At 35.3% G+C, this 21,017-nt stretch overlaps 2 protein-coding genes across 4 annotated transcripts; one reads left to right on the forward strand and one right to left on the reverse strand.

Annotated features, from left to right (window-relative positions):
• Positions 1-410: 410 nt before the first annotated feature.
• Positions 411-11,952, forward strand: LOC132629974 (phosphatidylinositol 4-phosphate 5-kinase 9). 3 transcript variants are annotated; one of them, XM_060345437.1, is made up of 10 exons: positions 411-681; positions 2,588-3,180; positions 3,532-4,240; positions 5,380-5,547; positions 6,933-7,098; positions 7,880-7,990; positions 9,019-9,206; positions 9,732-9,889; positions 10,776-10,935; positions 11,505-11,952. In XM_060345437.1, the coding sequence occupies exons 2-10, from the start codon at positions 2,694-2,696 to the stop codon at positions 11,779-11,781; spliced, it is 2,424 nt and encodes an 807-aa protein (XP_060201420.1). In that variant the 5' UTR covers positions 411-681; positions 2,588-2,693; the 3' UTR covers positions 11,782-11,952. The 3 variants fall into 3 exon arrangements, with proteins under 3 accessions (XP_060201420.1, XP_060201422.1, XP_060201421.1); XM_060345439.1 differs by having other exon boundaries at positions 411-633; XM_060345438.1 differs by lacking the exon at positions 411-681 and adding an exon at positions 864-2,348.
• A 706-nt stretch (positions 11,953-12,658) lies between these two features.
• Positions 12,659-20,769, reverse strand: LOC132629975 (uncharacterized). Its single transcript, XM_060345440.1, has 6 exons — positions 20,378-20,769; positions 16,018-16,094; positions 14,379-14,444; positions 14,140-14,214; positions 13,963-14,037; positions 12,659-13,272 (listed from the first exon to the last, which is right to left on the reverse strand). The coding sequence occupies exons 1-6, from the start codon at positions 20,697-20,699 to the stop codon at positions 12,850-12,852; spliced, it is 1,038 nt and encodes a 345-aa protein (XP_060201423.1). The 5' UTR covers positions 20,700-20,769; the 3' UTR covers positions 12,659-12,849.
• Between the last annotated feature and the right edge of the window lie 248 nt (positions 20,770-21,017).

A 21,017-nucleotide genomic window follows, 5' to 3' on the forward strand; every position in this document is an offset into this window, starting at 1 on the left:
GTCTTATCTCAAAGTGAGACAACACAAATTCGAATAAGTCGAGTCCCCAAGCGAAAATTGAACACAAGTGAGAAATAAAAATAAATAGGTAAGCCATTTCATTCTGAATCAAATAAATTAGTCTAAAATCATCCTCACAGATTAATTTACTTTGAATAAATAAATAAAAAGTTATTCGATACATGTATTGGTGAAATGTAGTAGGTGTCTCGTAAAATTAGTTGAGGTACGAGAAAATTGGTCCATACAGCCCGATTATAAAAAAAACAGAAAGTCAACAAAAAGACTTTTGCAAGGATAGAAGTGTCTTATGCATTATTCTTGGTGGTGTATATATCAAGTTTGAAAATGACACGCTATTTATATCTTAGATTGCAAGTGCCAAGTACTAGCATAAAACTCTATTTTATAAGTTCTAAAAATCATATCGTAATCTAATCATTTTCTTGAAACTATTTTAAACATAATTTTATACAAGTAAAAAACTCAAATAGCCTTTTATATAGTTTATTGAATTCTTACACTATACTTTCTATTCTTACATAGACTTTTTCTCTTCTTTACAAGAAAAAAAACAACAACAAAAAGTCATCAAACACAAAGGCAAATTTGAACAAGTGTTGAAACTAAAAGGTGTTTCTTTTTAGTTCATTGCCTTTTTGAATTCTCATTTCATTCAAGGTACTTTCTATTTCTGTTCTCCTCTTTTTCTGACTGTGTCTTGTATGGTTGTTGTTTATTTTTTCTTGATATATAATGAAGATTCTTTTTTTTTTTGTTGTTTTGAAGTTTAATTGTTTCAGAAAGCTTAAAGTTTGCATCTTTTTTATCTTCTTGAAAATGAGGTTCTTTTTATTTCAATTATTTATGTTTTGTTTGTGGTGAAAATTTGAAGTCAACATGTTTTTACAGCTAGTGAAGAAAGTAAGAAAGATGGGGTTTAATCAAGAAACCTTAGCAGGAAGTATCTGCAATTTTGTTTTGTCAATGTGTTTATTGAAAAGGGATTGAATTTGATTTTACATTTTTGTCAAAGATTTGATCTTTTTTGCAAATAAAGGCTAAAAAGATAAAATGGGCATGTAAAGGAAATGGTTTTGAGCTTATGATTCTAATTTAAGATGATTATTTATGAAGCAAATAAGTTTTCCATAGTGTTCTTTACCTTGAATGGTAGGATACTTGTAGAGACGGAGCGAGGATTTGAAGCTTATGGGTTCGGGATTCTAGTCTTTTTAAGTTACCGAGTTCTAAATTTGTGTGTATATAAGCAAATAAGTTTGCCCTAGTGTTCTTTACCTTGAATGGTAGGATACTTGTAGAGTCGGAGCGAAGATTTGAAGCTTATGGGTTCGGGATTCTAGTCTTTTTAAGTTACCGGGTTCAAGATTTGTATATATATACTTGTAGAGACGGAGTGAGGATTTGAAGCTTATGGGTTCGGGATTCTAGTTTTTTAAGTTACCGGGTTCTAAATTTGTATATATATATATATAAGCAAATAAGTTTTCCATAGTGTTCTTTACCTTGAATGGTAGGATACTTGTAGAGACGGAGCGAGGATTTGAAGCTTATGGGTTCGGGATTCTAGTCTTTTTAAGTTACCGGGTTCAAGATTTGTATATATATATACTTGTAGAGATGGAGTGAGGATTTGAAGCTTATGGGTTCAGGATTCTATTTTTTTAAGTTACCGGGTTCTAAATTTGTATATATATATAAGCAAATAAGTTTTCCATAGTGTTCTTTACCTTGAATGGTAGGATACTTGTAGAGTCGGAGCGAGGATTTGAAGCTTATGGGTTTGGGATTCTAGTCTTTTTAAGTTACCGGGTTCTAAATTTGTATATATATAAGCAAATAAGTTTTCCATAGTGTTCTTTACCTTGAATGGTAGGATACTTGTAGAGGCGGAGCGACGATTTAAAGCTTATGGGTTCGGGATTCTAGTCTTTTAAGTTACTGAGTTCTAAATTTATATATATATATATATATATTCAATAGATTTCTTAAGACAAATAGAGGGTTTTGATCGAAGCTGAATATTTTCAGCTAGTACAGTGTTAATAGGTTATCTTGGAAACACAAATTTAAGAAATGTCATGGTGTTGGAAAATGCTTATTCTTCTTGCTTTTATGATTGAAGTCACTATGATTCAATCTTACCCGTTTCCTGGTGAAATATTCCTTTTACAAGTCTTGCTTTTTGGCCATAGATTCTAAATGTTTTTCACTTTATTTGGAATTTATGAAGTTGGAGTTTAATAAGGAGTTGTGTTTGGTTATACTTTTTGCAAAGGAGAGCATAGAACACTTTTGGAATTTATGAAGTTGGATTTGGAAAACAGGTTCGGAGCACTTTCTCAAATTTGGAATCCAACTCCAAGTTAGATTTGGAAATTTTATGACCAAACACTGATTTTGAAATAAAGTGAAAATTTATTCCGGGAAAAAGTGAATAATTCTCATGTGACAAACGGGTCCTTATTACAAATACAGATGATATCAGAAAGTTGTAGTTAGTTAATGTTTGTTGATGGATTTTGCTATGAGTAGGTGTTAATTGTTATGCTTTTCTATTTTTCAGGTCAAAGCAGAGGAATATTTTTTAAAGCCGGATGTGTGCTTTAGCTTGTCTGAAAATCTTGGCCCTTTCCTATCCAGTGTAAATTTGTAACTTTCTGGAATTATGCATGTCTGGTCTTGGGGCCATTGTCGATAATATTGAAAGAACAAAGTCACTTGATTCTTCGTTAATTCATGAAAATAACGACATTACCAAATCGACAAATGGTGAAGTTTGTCTTGCTTCTGAACCCACTAACTTTAGAGTCGGCGAGCTGTTATTACCCAATAGGGAATTCTATTCCGGGTCCCTTTTGGGTAACTTACCGGAAGGTTTCGGAAAGTATAGGTGGTCTGATGGTTGTCGATACGAGGGCGAGTGGAGGCACGGGATAACACATGGGCACGGGAAACTAGAATTTCCTTCTGGTGCTGTTTATGATGGTGAATTTTCAGGTGGTTATATGCATGGTGAAGGGACATATATTGGACCCGATAAAGTGACCTATAGGGGACGCTGGCGGTTGAACCTTAAACATGGTTTAGGGTATCAAATGTATCCCAATGGTGATATTTTCGAAGGGTCGTGGATTCAGGGAACCCCTGAAGGACCAGGTAAGCAGCGGCATAGCTATAGACTGAAGGGTGGTCAGTTGAACACCCTTCGTCGGAAAAGAAATTATACTGTATGGGGAAAAAAATAGGCATTTTTTCATTTTTTGGCCTCTCGGCCAACATTAATTTCGGGCTCTAGCCGGATACACAAAACCTATATACTGATTATGTACATTATATGTATATTTGTACTTAATATACAGAGCCTATACATTTGCTGGCTATTTTGTAAATTAGATCACCAAAAGGCATTGGACTGTAATTATTGGCTATTGGATATATAAGTCGAAGAAGATTGCAATTATATAATCTTGAACAACCTTATTAAAATTTCTGGCTTCGTCACTGCAGGTAAGTATACATGGGCTAATGGGAATGTCTACTTTGGGAACATGAAAGGAGGGAAAATATCGGGGAAAGGAACGCTGACTTGGATTAACGGAGATTCGTATGAAGGGAGTTGGTTAAATGGAGCGATGCATGGGGTCGGTATGTATACGTGGAGCGACGATAGCTGTTATATCGGTACGTGGACACATAGTTTAAAGGACGGGAAAGGAATATTTTATCCTAGTGGTAGTAGGCTAACATCTGGTCAAGAATTGTACCTTAATGCTTTGAGAAAACGAGGATTACTTCCCGATATGAGAAAACAAAATCAAGTCTCCCATATCCATTATGCCGCTTCAGTTGATATGGGAAATGTCAAAGTAAGTGGTAAGCTTCCGGAGAGAAACTTGTTAAATTTTGAGCAGTCACGGCCGACAAATGCTACTCTCGAAAGACGATGGAGTCTTGAAGTAGCGATTGAGAAAGTTATTGGACGTGATTTCGATGGAGGAGATATGGAGGATGATATGAGTGCTCCAATTTTGGAAAGAGAGTACATGCAAGGTGTCCTAATCACTGAGGTTGTTTTAAATGAGCGTTTTTCACCGCCATCCGGAAGAGCTAGGAGGAGGCAAAAGAGACTTGTAAGGGAATTAAAGAGACCAGGTGAAGCAATCATAAAGGGTCACAGGAGTTATGATTTAATGCTCAGTTTGCAGCTGGGGATCAGGTGCGCTACTTGTGTCTAAATGTTTCCATTGATTCACTTGGTTCCTTGAACTACATATTCTGTTATTATTGTATAGATCTTTCATACTGTTTTGCTAGACTTAGGAGTCGTTTGGTTGCTGGTTAGAGATAAGTTATCCATGTATTATAATTAGCATAACTTTATACGTTATTTGGTTACAAAAATTGGGGGAAATAATCTCCATATAGAATCTAGCATAAGTTATACAATGTTTGGTTGGTTTTTTCTCTTTTCCGCATAGAACATAACATTGCTAATACAATGTTTGGTTCATGTTTTTCTTTTCCGCATAACTAGTACATGTATAAGTTATGAGGAAATCTATGTCTTAATTTATGCAGGGTAGAAGATGGAATAACTAATACATGAATAATAAACCCTACATAACTGACTCCTGCATAACTAATACTTGCACAGTTAATCCCTGCATAACTTTAACGAAAAACTAAACGACCCCTTAATGCATTTAGCAAGCTGCTTTAGGTATGTGTTATTTTCTCTTAGATAAAATGAAAAGAAAGAAGGCGGGAGAAGGGATTATATTGGCATTACATCTTTCTCTAATAATCACTGTGTTGGTGAATTTTTACCTGCATATAGAAGAATAGTGGAAATTTTCCTATAGGTCGTTTTTTTTTTTTGTGTCACCATGCATAGATTGAGGACTAGAATGTCCCTGAAAATCATCGGAAGTCAAAGGAACTTACCATCTTCAAGACATCATCTATTTGAGAACTTTGATTTGGATGTACTTGATCAAAGTTTTATGGTACCAATAGTTGTGTGTATATAAACGTATTCAAAGGAAGAAAACACGAAACATCAATTGGATAGTTTTTCTTCTTGATTGCCAATTCAGATGGAAGTTTACTAAGTAGTCTTTTTTTTTTTTTTGAGAAGGTAACATGTTGTATGTATTAAACACAAAACAGTACATGGGTTGTACTGAAACCATATTTACAAGTGAGCAGAAGAGAGTAAAACCAGTTTACTAAGTAGTCTTTGACTTTCAAAGGCGGAAAAAGTTACAATAACCAAACAATCCTTTGCAGCACGATTTTGTTTGCTCCTTTTTTATCATAATATATCAAACGTGTGACCAGTTGAAATGTGACCAGATACACTGTGGGGAAAATTACACCAATACAAAGACGAGAAATACGGACTTCAGATTTTGGCCCGCGTGCTAGCTTTTGGATGTATTTTCCTAAAGGAGGTTCACAATTGACACCTACACATCAGTCTGAAGATTTCAAGTGGAAAGATTATTGCCCAATGGTTTTCAGGTTGGTGGTTTGCAATCTTTTTTATCCAACAATGGTTGAAAAAATCTAAGCCTCTCTAGAATTTATTGGGTGTACGCTGCATGCCCATTGGTTTTTTTTTTCTTTTTTTTTTTTTGGTTTATTGAAAAATTGACATAAATAGCCACCCACCAAAATAATAACTAGCAAATGTATATTTTTTGTATATTAATGTATAATATACATACAGTATACATTTTTGATACATAATAGTGTATATTTGGCTAGCGAATGTGATTATTTTTGGCCGACCGGCCAAATGTGTACCTCATGCTCTTTTTTGGGCTAGATGTGGTTTTCAATTGAGATTCATTATGCATGTCCTTTTTGTGCTTTTATTTATCTATCTATTTGTTTATTTATTTTCCTTAGATATCTCTATTCCATGTAAGATGTGTGAACGTCACTTATTTTGTAGTAATAGATGCTCTTATGGTAAATGAATATATTATATATCCCAACTGACTTTATAGTTTGTACATACGATGTACATCTTTAAATAGTGGCTGTAACTTCTTTAACCTCAACTCCCCATTTCTATTTATAAAAAGAGGAAAACACTCTTGCTCCTCCACATGGCGGACCGGTTGAAGGAAAATGGATGCTCTCATTATAAGACAATTGGTTATTTTATTGATGTTGATTATTATGTGATGTGGCAGAGGGAAGAGTTAGTGGCTTTGGATCTAGACTTTTCCCATTAAGGGAAACACCTTCACCAACTGAGCTAATCTTGTTTCCTTTTCCTAGATGCTATTTCTCGGTGTTTGGGGATAGGTTTAAAATAGTCCTTGAAGTATGCTCTGAACAATTTTTGGTCCTTTAAGTTTGTCAAAAGTGAACACTTTTGGTCTCCGTCAAATATACCACCGTTACATTTGGAGGTATATAGTTTTTTCAATTTTTTCAATTTCTTCTATTTTTTCTCTACTTCTAGAGTTTGGTACAACATTTTTATGTGCAATAACTGCTATGTTTCGTCTATTTTTTAGTATTACAGTTTCTAGGATTTGATGAGATTTTCCTGGTTTTTATGGTTTAATCTTCCCTTTTTTTCACAGTTCTCATCAAATCTAACAGACATAATCTGTTAAGTATTTGGCGGAGACCAAAAGTGCACAAGAGACCATTTTTGCCATTTTCTCCACAGTAACTTATCAACATTCTGGATAGGCTACACACATAGAAAGTGAAATGGGTTCGCATGTTATCTTCCTTGCGGAAGCTGTAAAATTAGGATCTCTATATGGTTCTATTACGTTTATCTTATTTAAGATTTCGTGAAGTCCAAACTAGTTTGTTAGGCTTTTTGATTTGCTACATACGTATGTGTAGGAACTAAAATGGGCCCTTATTTTTTCTTGTAGGAATTTGAGGGAGATGTTTAAGATTGATGCTGCTGATTATATGATGTCAATATGTGGAAATGATGCACTTAGAGAGCTTTCTTCTCCAGGAAAAAGTGGCAGTGTATTTTTCCTGTCTCAAGATGACCGTTTCATGATTAAGACATTACGTAAATCTGAAGTTAAGGTGTGTTATCTTACTTAAACCTGTCACTTTCATCAGAATTTCTTTTATCTGTCTAGCTGGGAAAATAAAAAAAATCAAAATGACAGTGAGACATTAAGTTGGAAAACAAGAAAATGTTAGGAAGTCGTGGTGAGAATGAAAAGAGAAAATCAGATGTGACGGAAACAGTGAAAAAAATATTTAACCATAAACACCAAGAAAGTCCCATCAAATCCTAAAATATGCAACACAAAAAACTGCACTAGACACCAAAAAGATATAAAAAGTTGCATAAATTACACCTCAAAAAGTTGCACCAGACTCGAGAAATAAATAAATAAAATAGCAGAAACTACAAAAACTTAACCTATAAATGTGAGTTTCCTCTATTTTCCTTTTTTTTTTTGTACTTCCCGTCAAACGTGTTGACTTTTGCCAAACTTTAAAGGACCAAAACTGTTCAGTGCATACTTAAGGGACTATTTTGAACCTATACTCAAACAGAAGGGACCTTTTTTGTCATTTCTCTGTCTCATTACTTTGCTTAAAGTTCTTCCACATACCCCTTGCAATATTTCTGACCCGTTGAATGCTTGGCATTCATTACAGTTGGGTTCTCCCCTTTTAGTTGTAAGGCTTCATACTTATGGAAACAACAACTTTTTTTAAGTCAGCTAGATTTTGGAAGATCCTGTGCAGATGTCTCTTTTAAAGTTTTACCTTTAACTGTTTTATTGGAGTTTCTCTTACTTTTTAGTTAGGTATGAAAAGAGAGCATGATGACCATTGATCTCACATATAGGTTTTGCTGCGGATGCTTCCGAATTATCATCGCCATGTCAAGACATATGAAAATACTCTCATCACTAAATTTTTTGGACTTCACAGGATAAAACCTTCCAGTGGACAGAAGGTAATATTCTTGTAGATTTTAATCTCAAATATAATAAAAGTTAATTGTATTATTTCCATTATTCCATATGCTTTTGTTAATAGTGCGTTAAAAATGAAATAACATAAAAAAGAAAACTTCTGTTTTATTGTGACGTGCAAAAGCTGTCCGGATTCTAATTGCTCTACAATCTGTAAAAATAAATTGTTATAGTTAATTCCACTTGCCAATTTCATATAGGTTTAGAGATAAGTGGTTGCAAAGGTTATATTGAATGTTAATGTAGCTCCCTCCATCCCAATAAAATAGATCTAGTTTGACCTGCGTGGTTATAAGATGAAAATATTTTAATAGATTATTGTAGTGTTTGATTTAGAAGTGTCAAAAGTAATGGTTTGAAATATGAAAAAGTAAAATAATTTGAAGATGTCAAATCAAGTATGGAATAGCATAAAATAGTACTCATTATGTTCCAATTTATGTGGCGCTGTTTGACTGGGCACGAAGTTTAAGAAAGAAAAGACGACCTTTGAAACTTGTGGTCTAAAACAAGCCTTAATACATTTGTGTAGCTATAAATCTGCTCATTAAGGGTAAAGTGGAATTTTAATGTTAACTTGTTTCTACATATAGAAAGGTGAAATTCTCATCCAAGGAAAGGGTGAAGTTGTACCTAAGGGTTTGACCTAGTGGTCAGTAAAGTTGGAATGGACCATGGAAGATTAGGCTTCATATCCCGTCGGAGACGAAAAAACTAGGCAATTTCTTCCCATCTGTCTTAAGCCATAGTGAACGAAGTTATCCAGTACTTGTACTGGTAAGCATTTCAAGATGAAATTTAAACAGGGGTGTGGAGAGGTATCAAATGTGTGTTCCTCCAGGGAGGCAAACAAGTCTAACATACACTTTCATTCTTCATTAGTTGGTCGATTATCCAAACAACATCAAACACTTTTATTTACATTCATGATGTTGTTTGGAGAAACTTTTGGAGAAGATAAAGTCTCTTCTATGTATAAAAGGCTAATAATTTTGTGACGTTTTTGCAGTTCCGCTTTGTAGTAATGGGAAATATGTTTTGTACGGAGTTGAGAATCCACCGAAGATTTGATCTTAAAGGTTCTTCACTGGGACGATCTGCAGACAAGGTTGAAATTGATGAGAACACAATACTTAAGGATCTAGATTTGAACTACTGCTTTTATCTACAGCCTTCTTGGCGCGAAGCTTTATTAAGGTGAGTGACTTTTAATTAAATATTCCTCATTTTCTCTAATGTAATGTACATACATTTTTTACTTTTCTGTTGCTGTTCTAACTTAAGTGTGGAGTAAATATCCAAAGGTTTACCAGCCACCATGTAACGCAGATAGTCTATGAAACTTCTTGTTCACAGTATTGTATTTTCTTATGGTAGGACTTTGGCAAATCTTAGGGCCCATTTGGACATGAATTTTTTTTCTTTCTTTTTTTCAAAAGAAAATATTCAAAACAGTGTTTGTTTATACATTGGACCTATTTTTTGAAGTTCCTTTTTGAAGATGAGTTTCAAGTTTGAATAAGTGGTTTTGATCAATTTTTCAAGTAATTCTTTTTTCATTGACAAAAGTTCTCCTTTTTTTCAAGTCAAACGCATGTCCAAACACAACTTCAACTTCTAAATACCCTTTTTAAACTTTTTTTTTTTTTTCAAATATCACATGTTTTATGTCCAAACGCCTACTTAAAATCTGTGTTTACTTTTTCAATTTTGTTTGAACAGGCAGATAGAAATTGACAGTAAATTTTTGGAGGAACAGAACATTATGGATTACAGCCTCTTGTTAGGTGTTCATTATAGAGCACCTCAACACCTGCAATCTCTCATCTCGTGCAGTGGACGCACCACAACAGATGGATTAGAAATTGTTGCAGAAGAAGGTAACGTCTCTTAGAACAAAAACATAACAGTATGCACCTGAATTTGCCTGAACTACTTATTTAAGACTTACCAATGGGACAAAAGAAAATATGACCTGATAGCTGGTGGCTTTTCAGTTTATCACTGGTTCATAAACAACAACAACATCAACATCAACAACAAATACCCAATGTTATCCCACACAAGTAGGGACCGGGGAGGGTGAGGTGTATACAGACCTTACCCTACCTTTGTGGGGTTCATAATATAGTCACATTTCATCATATAAGATACTTAAATTGAAACGAGAGTATAGTTTAATAATCTCCTTGCAAAAAGAACAGAAAGGGCCAAAATTGCCCCTATACTTTTTGCCGAGGAGCACGTTTGCCATCCGTTAATAGTTGGGCTGTTTTATGACCCCATTGTTACCAAAAGGTCTCATTTTTATCCTTATTTTCAATTTCACCTAATGAAACTATTAAAAAAATCTAACATTTCTGCCACGAGTCAACGTTATATAAAAAATAATAATAAAATTTAAAAAGGGTACCCCGGTGCACAAGCATCCCGCGTTAGCAGGGTCCGGGGAAGAGCCGCACCCGAAGGGGTGTGATGTAGACAACCCACCCTAATGCAAGCATCAGTGGCTGCTTCCACGGCTCGAACCCGTGACCTATAGGTCACACGGAGACAACTTTACCGTTGTTCCAAGGCTTCTTCCAACGTTATATAAAAACTGTTTATTAAAAATATCTTTTCATATTCTTTTCATTTTTTTCTTACTCTATTTTCCTTTTATTTACTTTTTCTTTTCCTTTCTTTTACTCCTCCCCGCTGCCCACAACAATGAGTGCCGGAGAACTCCAAGAAATTTACAAACTATTTTCTTGTTCTACTACACAGAGTCTCTGGAAGATGAAATATCGCCACAGGGCCTTGTTTTGGTCCCACGTGGCAGTGATGATAGCGTGGTTGTGGGTCCTCATGTCAGAGGCAGCCGATTACGAGCGTCATCAGATACTGGTGATGCTGAAGTGGACCTCCTCCTCCCCGGTACAGCAAGGTAATTTGTCACTAGACTTAACTTTAGTATTTTCCCTAGTAAAGTTGTAGCACTGTCGAAGTTACAGTGGGATAATTAGCATTTATCTGTAGTTTGTGAATGCATGTCGTTTGGTTGCTGGTTAGATTTATACAGTTATTGGTTATGCAGGGATTAATTGGCCGGATTTAGTTATTCATCTATTAGTTATTTCATCTTCTACCCTGCATATAACTTATATGTGTATTAGTTGTGCGTGATTGTAAACTGATAACAAAACACCGTATTTGATGTGCTGAATTTTATACATAGCAACTAAAATGCTACCAAACTTGGTACTAGGTATGCTGGTTTTAATACATGAGTGATTCACTTCCTAAACAACAACCGAACAACCACGGGTCTGTGCATTTACCCTTTCCTTTGCGGAATGTTAACCATATAATCATGAAATGATAAATTCTTCCGAAGGAATGCAGAGTTTAGCTATCAACCTTGAATCATCTACAAATTGAGTCGGCTTTTTTATGTTATGATTTTGGTTTTGACGATTGTATATTCCTAAATTCATCTCTTCGACTCTCAAGCAGACTGCAGATTCAGCTAGGCGTGACTATGCCAGCAAGGGCGGAGCATATACCAAAGGAAGGTCAAACGCAGGTTTTCCACGAAGTATATGATGTGGTGTTATACCTCGGGATAATTGACATATTGCAAGAATACAACATGAGTAAGAAGTTAGAACACGCATACAAAGCGATTCAGTTTGATTCTGTGTCCATTTCTGCTGTGGACCCGACATTTTACTCGGAACGGTTCTTAGAGTTCATTCGGAAAGTCTTTCCTACACACGCATTGGCAACTTAGAAGAGTTTGAACAATATCTTCGTCCGAACATAAGATTTGTTTGTAGCCCTTCCAAGGGGTGGCAGGGGATACAGCTGTTTGTATTTATTGAGTACATACAATGCGGATTACAGACTTGTAGTTGATAGCAATGTTTATCATTTTTTCTTTACAGGTCACCAATTTCCTCCATTTCTTCTGTCTGACTATGCCCCCAGTATAATTCCAGCTCCTTAATAAGTCACGAGTGTTAGGGCATACACCATTTGAGACTCACAATGTTAAGGAGCAGCTGCCACAAAAAAAGGCTAGTGACAGAACATACACTATTTGAAGTATATACCTCAACAAGTTAATATGCAATAATAACTAAGTTTACAGTCAAATATCAGTAGATTTCTTAATACATATGCAGGGTCGGGACAAAAGGTATCGAGTCCTTGTGAACTTATAAACGTCACTCTAGATCCACCCTCGTTTCTAGCATCAACACCTTATGTCAAGTTTGTGTTTTACCGGTCTACTCGTGGATTGAGTTCATGCTTTTAGTAATCAAATAAATTGAGTTGTCAACGTGGGAAGTGTAAAAACTCACTGAGATCATACTTGGAAATCCTACACAATTTTAATGTCAACGGGTGGCAAAAGCATAAAAGGATAGTGGGACAATTCCATCGCTTAGATTTTATTGTTTTAATAAGCTTGTTGCTGGCATTCAAGGATGAACTAAAATCTAGTTCCAAAGGGGTGAGAATCAACTTTTATATTGTTATACTTAATGTGCTATTCTATTATTTGCCTGTGGAGTTGCTAAATTCACCCAATTTCCCCTTCACGTATTGGTTACCTGATGATGAGATTTAAGTTGGCAACAAATTGGCTCATTTGATGCAGCATCTAAAACGCATTAAATGATCTATTACATTTGCCTCCAAAGACTTCCCAGATAAACAAACCAGCCTTATAGATACAACAGTTTCGGGCAACACAACATGATTTCGTAAGGTTTAACAAGCATCTGACCCTTAATAGAATAGTCACAAATTCAAAAATCACCACAAAAGAACTACGTAATATGGCCTCAGTTCATCAACCCATGTTGGGTGGCGGAGGTGGTGGGCGCATTCCTTGGCCTTGCATCTGTTGGCCTGGAAAACCTTGTGAAGGCATCATTGGAGGTCTCCCCATGTGTCCACCTGGAGTGAAATTAGCCATTGCTCCACTACCAACAGGAGGAGGTGGTGGGGCAGGTAAGTTACCTCCTGGTGGCATAGGTCTGGGTCCGTTGCCCATAGGGGGAGGAGGCGGTGGCATAGACCCAGGGGCAGATGGTGGGCCTCTGGGTGGATTTGGAGCTCCTGGGGCAAGACCTTGTGGCGGCGGTGGTGGTGGAGCTTGGGGTGGTGGAGGTAGAGGCCTGGATGAGGCACCAGGTGCTGACAACCCGTTATCTGTAGGAGCGGGTGGTGGTTTGTTGGTCTCTGGTGGCTTAGTCTTGAAGTATAACTGCAACTGGAATTGATTCATCCAGAAGAGAAAAGTTAAGAGGCTAATCATGAAGAAATAAGTGAATTTCGGAAATTCTGTTCGTAGCCTGTTTGGCCAAGCTTCCAAAATAAGCTTATTTTGAGAAGTGCTTTTCGAAAAGGTACTTTTAGAGAGTAGCAATTCGTGTTGGCTAATTAATTTAAAAACTGCCCATATTAGAGCAGTACTTTGGCTTGGCCAAATGTCCCAAAAGTGTCTTTGGAGAAAAACTACTTTTGCTACTTCTCAAAAACACTTGGTAGGCGTTTGGCCATCAAAACCAAATATTTTTCACTTTTTTTTTTTAGAATTTTGAAGTTGAGTTGAAGTTGGAGTTGAAGACGGAGTTGTGTTTGGTAATAGCTTTTGCAAAAAATATTTGGTTGTTTGAATGTAATGAAAGTGAAAACAAGGTTTTAGCGGTTTTCCAAATTCCAAATACTACTTCAAGTTGTATTTGGAACTTTCATGGCCAGCCGCTGATTTTCAAATAAAGTGAAAAAAAAACCGGAAAAAAAAGTGAAAAATTCTCATGGCCAAACGGGTCCTAAGGACCTCAAATTTCTAACATAAGCACTTTTTGTTTTTAAAAAAGGCACGTTCGGCTTCCCAGAAGCTTTGGCCAAACAGGCTATGAGTAGCTGCATTACACGTTTGTAATTTAAGAAGACTTACTGTGAACATTTTCGAGTCTGGATCCCAATGCGAGAAAAATTTGGGAGTTGATTTGTCAATCTCAGTGCTTGGAACCTGAATAATGTAACGGAATCAATTCCATGATCCAACAACCAAAAGTGGAAACACATAATGAAAGTGGGCAAAATAATGTTTCGACCATGGGAAAAAAGTTACCTTAAATGAAATGATCTCATATGGTTCAGCAGCGAACAGCAGAAACTGATACCTTTTGTCAAATGGTTGGATTTTCTGTCCAAAAGGAAAGAGAAACATAAGATTAGTATCTAGTTAATCTTTGAAAGATAGAAGACTATTTGTTCTTCCATAAGCCAAATCCAGGAAAAGCGCAATTGAATAGCACTCTGTTAAATAAAGCAGACCCACTTAAGAAAATAATATTTGGACATACAAACCTGCTCGAAGGAGGACATGAATCGGTGCCTTGGCTTTGTGTTGTCTTCAATCTCAGGATATTCGATCTGCACCAGTTACCCACGTCATGAAACTATTAACAAGTGCGACACTTCATAAAGTAAGAAAGACGAGAAACCAAAGGAAAATGAAGGGTAAATTTAGCCAGAAAAAACTCCTCTGATACTTGGCTAGCATATGCATTTCTTGCACTCTGCACTTTTTCTTTCTACCAACACACATACTTTTGAGTATGTGAGCAGAGGTTGGAGTATTATAGTAGCTAAAAGAAATAATGGAAGCAACGTACAGTTAGGCCAATTACTATTAAGGAACCTATAGTTAGTCCAACTATTTAATCATTTTAAAATTACTCATAATCCGGATCAAGTCCTTGTGCTGCCTTATTTACTGTTTCACCTTCACACAATAATCGAGAATCCATGCAATACATCCAGGCCATTGGACTTAGTCTCTTTGTTGTTACACTAGCCTCCAAAATTTTGGAACACATGACTTGCTTTTTATTTTTTCTATTTTATTTTTGGGGCAAAGCAACATGCCAACGATGTGCTGCTCAGCTATGTAACCAGAGATGTAGCTTATACATATTAGGTACACCCCCTTTCTCGAATATCCCGACCATAACCGCAGCCTGCCTATTGGTCTTTAACACAGTCTGATAATTTTCTATCCTTTCTCATATTCTTAGCCTAAATAAATATGGTGGTTTCCAAGTAGGAATCGATTAAACTCAAGTTTGCTTTGAATGAAACTAGTATTCAAATAGTCAAATCCGTAGTCTTGTAATTGTCAATCAGATAAAAATGTAAAACCAACCCCTACTATTGATTAGGTCAAATTCCAATGTCAACATACACGCAACTGTAGGAACCACCAGTTATCCATCCAACCACATTAAAATACGAGGGTGATAAGCGAAAAAAAATATATTGTATCGAGGAAACCAAAATAGGAAAGGACTTGTTGATACCTGGACATCCATTCACAAACTCTCAATGGGAAGGATAGGTGAAAGAAAGCCTAAATTACTTTAGTCAAACAACCATCTGGTTAAAGTGAAGTACAGTTTGTGAAGCCCAAATTTTTTTCGAATAGATAATCTATTAAAACCTCTTAAACTAGCTGAACAAATCAATGTAGGATTTCCGACTCGCACCTTTTTAAAGGTATCATACAAAATCCAAAGCACTGAAATAGTATTCTTTAATATACAGTAAACACTACTGCAAAACTAACGTCACTGTTAACTTTTATTTGGATATATTCTAAAAGCCACCTTCCCATGAGCCAAATAGTGGGTCTTCCCACTTTGCCCCCTCAGAAACTTAAACCCCCAAGCTCATGGTTGGTGGTGGCTAGCCATTTCTACTAGGCTATCCTTTCCTTGTCTCATTTTGAAATTTTAAAAAATAGTTCTTCATCGGCAGTGAAAAAGTTCACTTTCCAGCACAAGTGAAAAATAATGTTACACTATCCCAAAAAGGTAGGGATGTTCTGGAATTAGACGAACCATTAAGTATGAAACATCGACAGAAAACAATGATGACCACTTGACTTAAATTGGCAGCAGATATGTCATCAAATTGAAAGTAGAAAAGACAAAACGGTAAGCCTGACCTGGAATAGAAGAGATCTTTGTTTTGTCTCCGGATCAAATTGCTTGGTCACTCGGTAGCCAGGCCTACCGATTTTAACTGCAGATCCAGCCCATCAAAAATTAGCACATGAAATTCGAGAATTAAGAAAAATGGATAATCAGCCATCAATAAAAACTTCAAACGACTTGTATACGGGGATTTCCCCATTTGTTAATAAAATACTTGCCTTATAAAAAAAAAAAAAAAAACTTCAAAATCTTCACTCAACTAACAAAAAATAAAAACTTCAAAATCTAAAAGCTTCTCAACCGGAAAGATAGCCGAAATATGATGGATCTCATTGACATTGATTTATTCCCAATCACACAAATAGCCAGAACCGAGCGCAATGGTTATAAAGGATTCATAAAACCAGCCAACTATTTAAGGATTAAGGCATAATTGATTGATTGACTTGTTACAAGGTCCAATATTTAAGGAACCTTGGTCAGGTATCATTTCATAGAAGGCGAAATAGTTTTTTTTTTTTACTTTTTGGAACAACCGAGTCAACTTGCCTCCACCTTGACTATTCTACTGTGCTAACCTCCGTTCACCAAAGCTTAGCAGATAAAAACAAATCACCTAATGACCTAACTTATTTGGCTTTGCAGGGATATGAACCATAGTCTCCTATGTCTTTTATTTGAACTTCTTCGACTCTGGGATGCTAGAAGGCGAATTAACTTCTAGTAAGTAAAATTTCTAAACGTTCTTTCAACGCAATCGAATCTTATGATACATAATTCTTTTTGCTTAATAAATGTGGTGTCCGGCCAAGTCGCGAGGCATGCGCAGCAAGCTATGTGTGCGCCACGTATTCTGAGGCATGCCTGGCACACGAGGTGGTTGGCGGTTACAAGTCAAATGTTATCATGCTACCCTCCACGAGCACATGTATCGGGTAGCTTTGTCCATTAAACTTTGCCTCTACTGAATGTCTCTAGTTTTCTTACTTCATTGACAGCTAGGCCACACACACGCAGAGCAAAATCATGGCTAAGGTTAAATAGACGGTTGATACTGTTAAACCCTAAATCCTGTCCCTAATTCAACAAAGTAACAATAACACTAAAATCTGTTACATATCACCAAAATTAAGTCCCAAATTCAAATAAACACAACTCATCTATTCATAGATATCATAACACTGATTTTCTTCTTACTTCATTGACTGCTAGACCTCACAGGTGCTGTGCTGAATCGCGGCTAAGGTTAAATAAACGATTTATACTGTTAAAACCCTAAATACTATCCCTAATTCAGTAAAATAACAATAACAGTAAAATTTCTTACGTATTAAAGTCCAAAATTCAAATAAATACAACTCATATACTCAATAAAAATCATAAAAACACGAAACGAAGCCGATTTTATAATCGAATCATACCGTTTGACTGTTAAACCCTAAATCCTATCTCTAATTCAACAAAATAGCAATAACACTAAAATCACCAAAATTAAGTCTCAAATTCAAATAAAGAGCCTGTTTGGATGGGCTTATGCCTATAAGTTGTTTGCAGCTTATAAGCTAAAAAAAATAAATTGGGGTAGTCTAACTTATTTTTTTTGGCTTATAAGCTGTTTTCAGCTTATAAGCTGCTTTAGATAAGCTAAGTCAAATGGGCCTAATTATTTTTTTGAGCTTATTTTAAGCACAAAATGACTTTAAGCTGGCCAGCCAAACACTCAAAAAAGCTAAAAACAGCTTATAAGCAATTTATAAGCCAATCCAAACGGGCTCAAACACAACTCATCTACACATAAAAATTAAATAAATAACCGAAAAAGCTGAATTTTAATCGAATCATTACCGTTTCTTTTGAGATTAACTTTACCTAATTCAACAAAGTAAAACTACACTAAAATCTCTTATGTATCACCAAAATTAAGTCTCAAAATCAACTTAACACAACGCGAATTATAATGTTAAACCCTAAATCTTATTCCTGCTTCAACAAAAGTAACAAATAAAATCTGTTACGTATCACCAAAATTAAGTCCAAAATTTAAATAAACACAACTATTCTATTCATAAAAATCATAAAAACACGAAACGAAGCCGAATTTTCAATCGGATCATACTGTTTCTCTTAAGAGTGACTTTGCTTAAGATGGAGTATAAACTATTTGTACTGTTAAACCCTATATCCTATTCCTAATTCAACAAACTATCAATAACACTAAATTCACTTACGTATCACCAAATTAAGCCCCAAATTCAAATAACACAACTCATCTATCCATAAAATTTGTTTAGAAAACAAAAAGAGCTAATTTTTAATGATTTTTTAATCGAATCATACCGTTTCTTTTGAGAGTGAAAGGAATTATACTGTTAAACCCTAAATCATATTCCTAATTCAACAAAGTAACAATAACAGAAAAATAAACACAAAAAAAAAATCATAAAAAAACACGAAACGAAGCCGAATTTTAATTGAATCATACCGTTTCTTTTGTGAGTGAAAGGAATTATACTGTTAAACCCTAAATCATATTCCTAATTCAAAGTAACAATAACAGTAAATTAAACACAACTCATCTACTCAATAAAAATCATAAAAAACACGAAACGAAGCCGAATTTTAATCGAATCATACCGTTTCTTCTGTGAGTGAAAGGAATTATACTGTTAAACCCTAAATCCTATCCCTAATTCAACAAAGTAGCAATAACACTAAAATAAACACTAACACATCAACTCATAAAAAAACACGAAATGAAGCCAAATTTTAATCGAATCATACCGCTTCTCCAAATTCAACAAAGTAACAATAACAGTAAAATAAATACAACTCATCTATCTACTCATAAAAATCATAAAAAACCATGAAACGAAGACGAATTTTAATCGAATCATACCGTTTCTCCTAATTTAACAAAGTAACAATAACAGGAAAATAAACACAACTCATCTACTCATAAAAATCATAAAAAACATGAAACGAAGATGAATTTTAATCGAATCATACCGTTTCTCCTAATTCAACAAAGTAAACAATAACATTAAAATAAACACAACTCATCTACTCATAAAAAAACACAAAATGAAGCCGAATTTTAATCGAATCATAGCGTTTCTTTTGTGAGTGAATGGAATTATACTGTTAAACCCTAAATCCTATCCCTAATTCAACAAAGTAGCAATAACACTAAATTAAGTCACAAATTCAACTAAACACAACTCATCTACTCATAAAAATCATAAAAACACGAAACAAAGCCGAATTTTAATCAAATCATACCGTTTCTTTTGTGAGTGAATGGAATTATACTGTTAAACCCTAAATCCTATCCCTAATTCAACAAAGTAGCAATAACACTGAACTTAAGTCACAAGTTCAACTAAACACAACTCATCAACTCATAAAAATCATAAAAAAACGAAACAACAACAACATACCCAGTGAAATCCCACAATGTGAGGTCTGGGAAGGGTAAAGTGTACGCAGACCATACCCCTATCTCGGAAGACAGGGAGGCTGTTTCCGAAAGGCCCTCGGCTCAAGAGAAATCACAACGAGAAAGGTTAGATAAGCACAAGCAGTTCAAAGCAGAATGCAAATGAAACTAAAGAAAGCGAATAAGTCAAAATAAAGCAGTCTGGAAAAAAAAGGGAACAATAGCTACCACAGATAAATAAGATAATCGAAGTACAAAAAAAAAAAGGGAACAGTAGCTACCACATAAAAAAACGAAACGAAGCCGAATTTTAATCGAATCATACCGTTTCTCCTAATTCAACAAAGTAACAATAACAGTAAAATAAACACAACTCATCTACTCATAAAAATAATAAAAAACACGAAACGAAGCCGAATTTTAATCGAATCGTACCGTTTCTCCTAATTCAACAAAGTAACAACAACATTAAAATAAACACAACTCATCTACTCATAAAAAAACACGAAACGAAGCCGAATTTTAATCGAATCATACCGTTTCTTTTGTGAGTGAATGGAATTATACTGTTAAACCCTAAATCCTATCCCTAATTCAACAAAGTAGCAATAACACTAAACTTAAGTCACAAATTCAGCTAAGCACAGCTCCTCTACTCATAAAAATTATAAAAAAACACGAAACAAAGCCGAATTTTAATCGAACCATACCGTTTCTCCTAATTCAATAAACTAACAATAACAGTAAAATAAACACAACTCATCTACTCATAAAAATCATAAAAAACACGAAACGAAGCCGAATTTTATCGAATCATACCGTTTCTCCTAATTCAACAAAGTAACAATAACAGTAAAATTAAACACAACTCATCTATCTACTCATAAAAAAAAAAAAAAAAACGAAACGAAGCCGAATTTTAATGGAATGATTACCGTTTCTTTTGAGTGTAACTTTACGCTTATGTGGCTGAGGTTGAGCTGGTGCATCCTTAGCTTCACGTGCAGCTCTTTTCGCTAAATTAGTTTGATGCCTTTTCCCTTGCGTGTGCGCCAAGTAATTCCCTTCGTTATTATGTAACGTTAAACATAGCTTACATTCATAACTACCTAAATGATTTCGCATAAAATATGGATCTTTTGCTAAATCTATTGTTTCTAATGCTAATCTCCGCAACCTCTCACGCCGGTCTATCGCTTCGTTCTGCGCTGTCGCCGCGCCGCCGCTTCCCGGCTTCGATCCCCATTCTCTGTCCATTTTTTTGACCCGACCCGACCCGAATGAGCTAGGGTTTGAAAGAAGAGTTGTTTGATGTTGTTGTTGTATTGAAGGGGAAGGAAGGGGGTTAGTTTAGATGGGTCGGGTTCGGGTTAGGCCCAGTATTTCAATTTTCCCTTTCAGCCTATTATCAAATGGGTCATTTGCACTTTTGACCCTATTTTGTGTTGGTTTTTAAATTTTGGTCCCCATAACAGATACTCCCTCCATCCCAAAAAGATTGTCTTAGTTTGATTTGACACGAAATTTAAGAAATAAAGGAATATTTTTAAAATGTGTGGTCCAAAACAAACCTTA

The sequence above is a fragment of the Lycium barbarum genome, chromosome 3, assembly GCF_019175385.1.
Source record: "Lycium barbarum isolate Lr01 chromosome 3, ASM1917538v2, whole genome shotgun sequence".
Lineage (NCBI taxonomy): Eukaryota > Viridiplantae > Streptophyta > Magnoliopsida > Solanales > Solanaceae > Lycium > Lycium barbarum.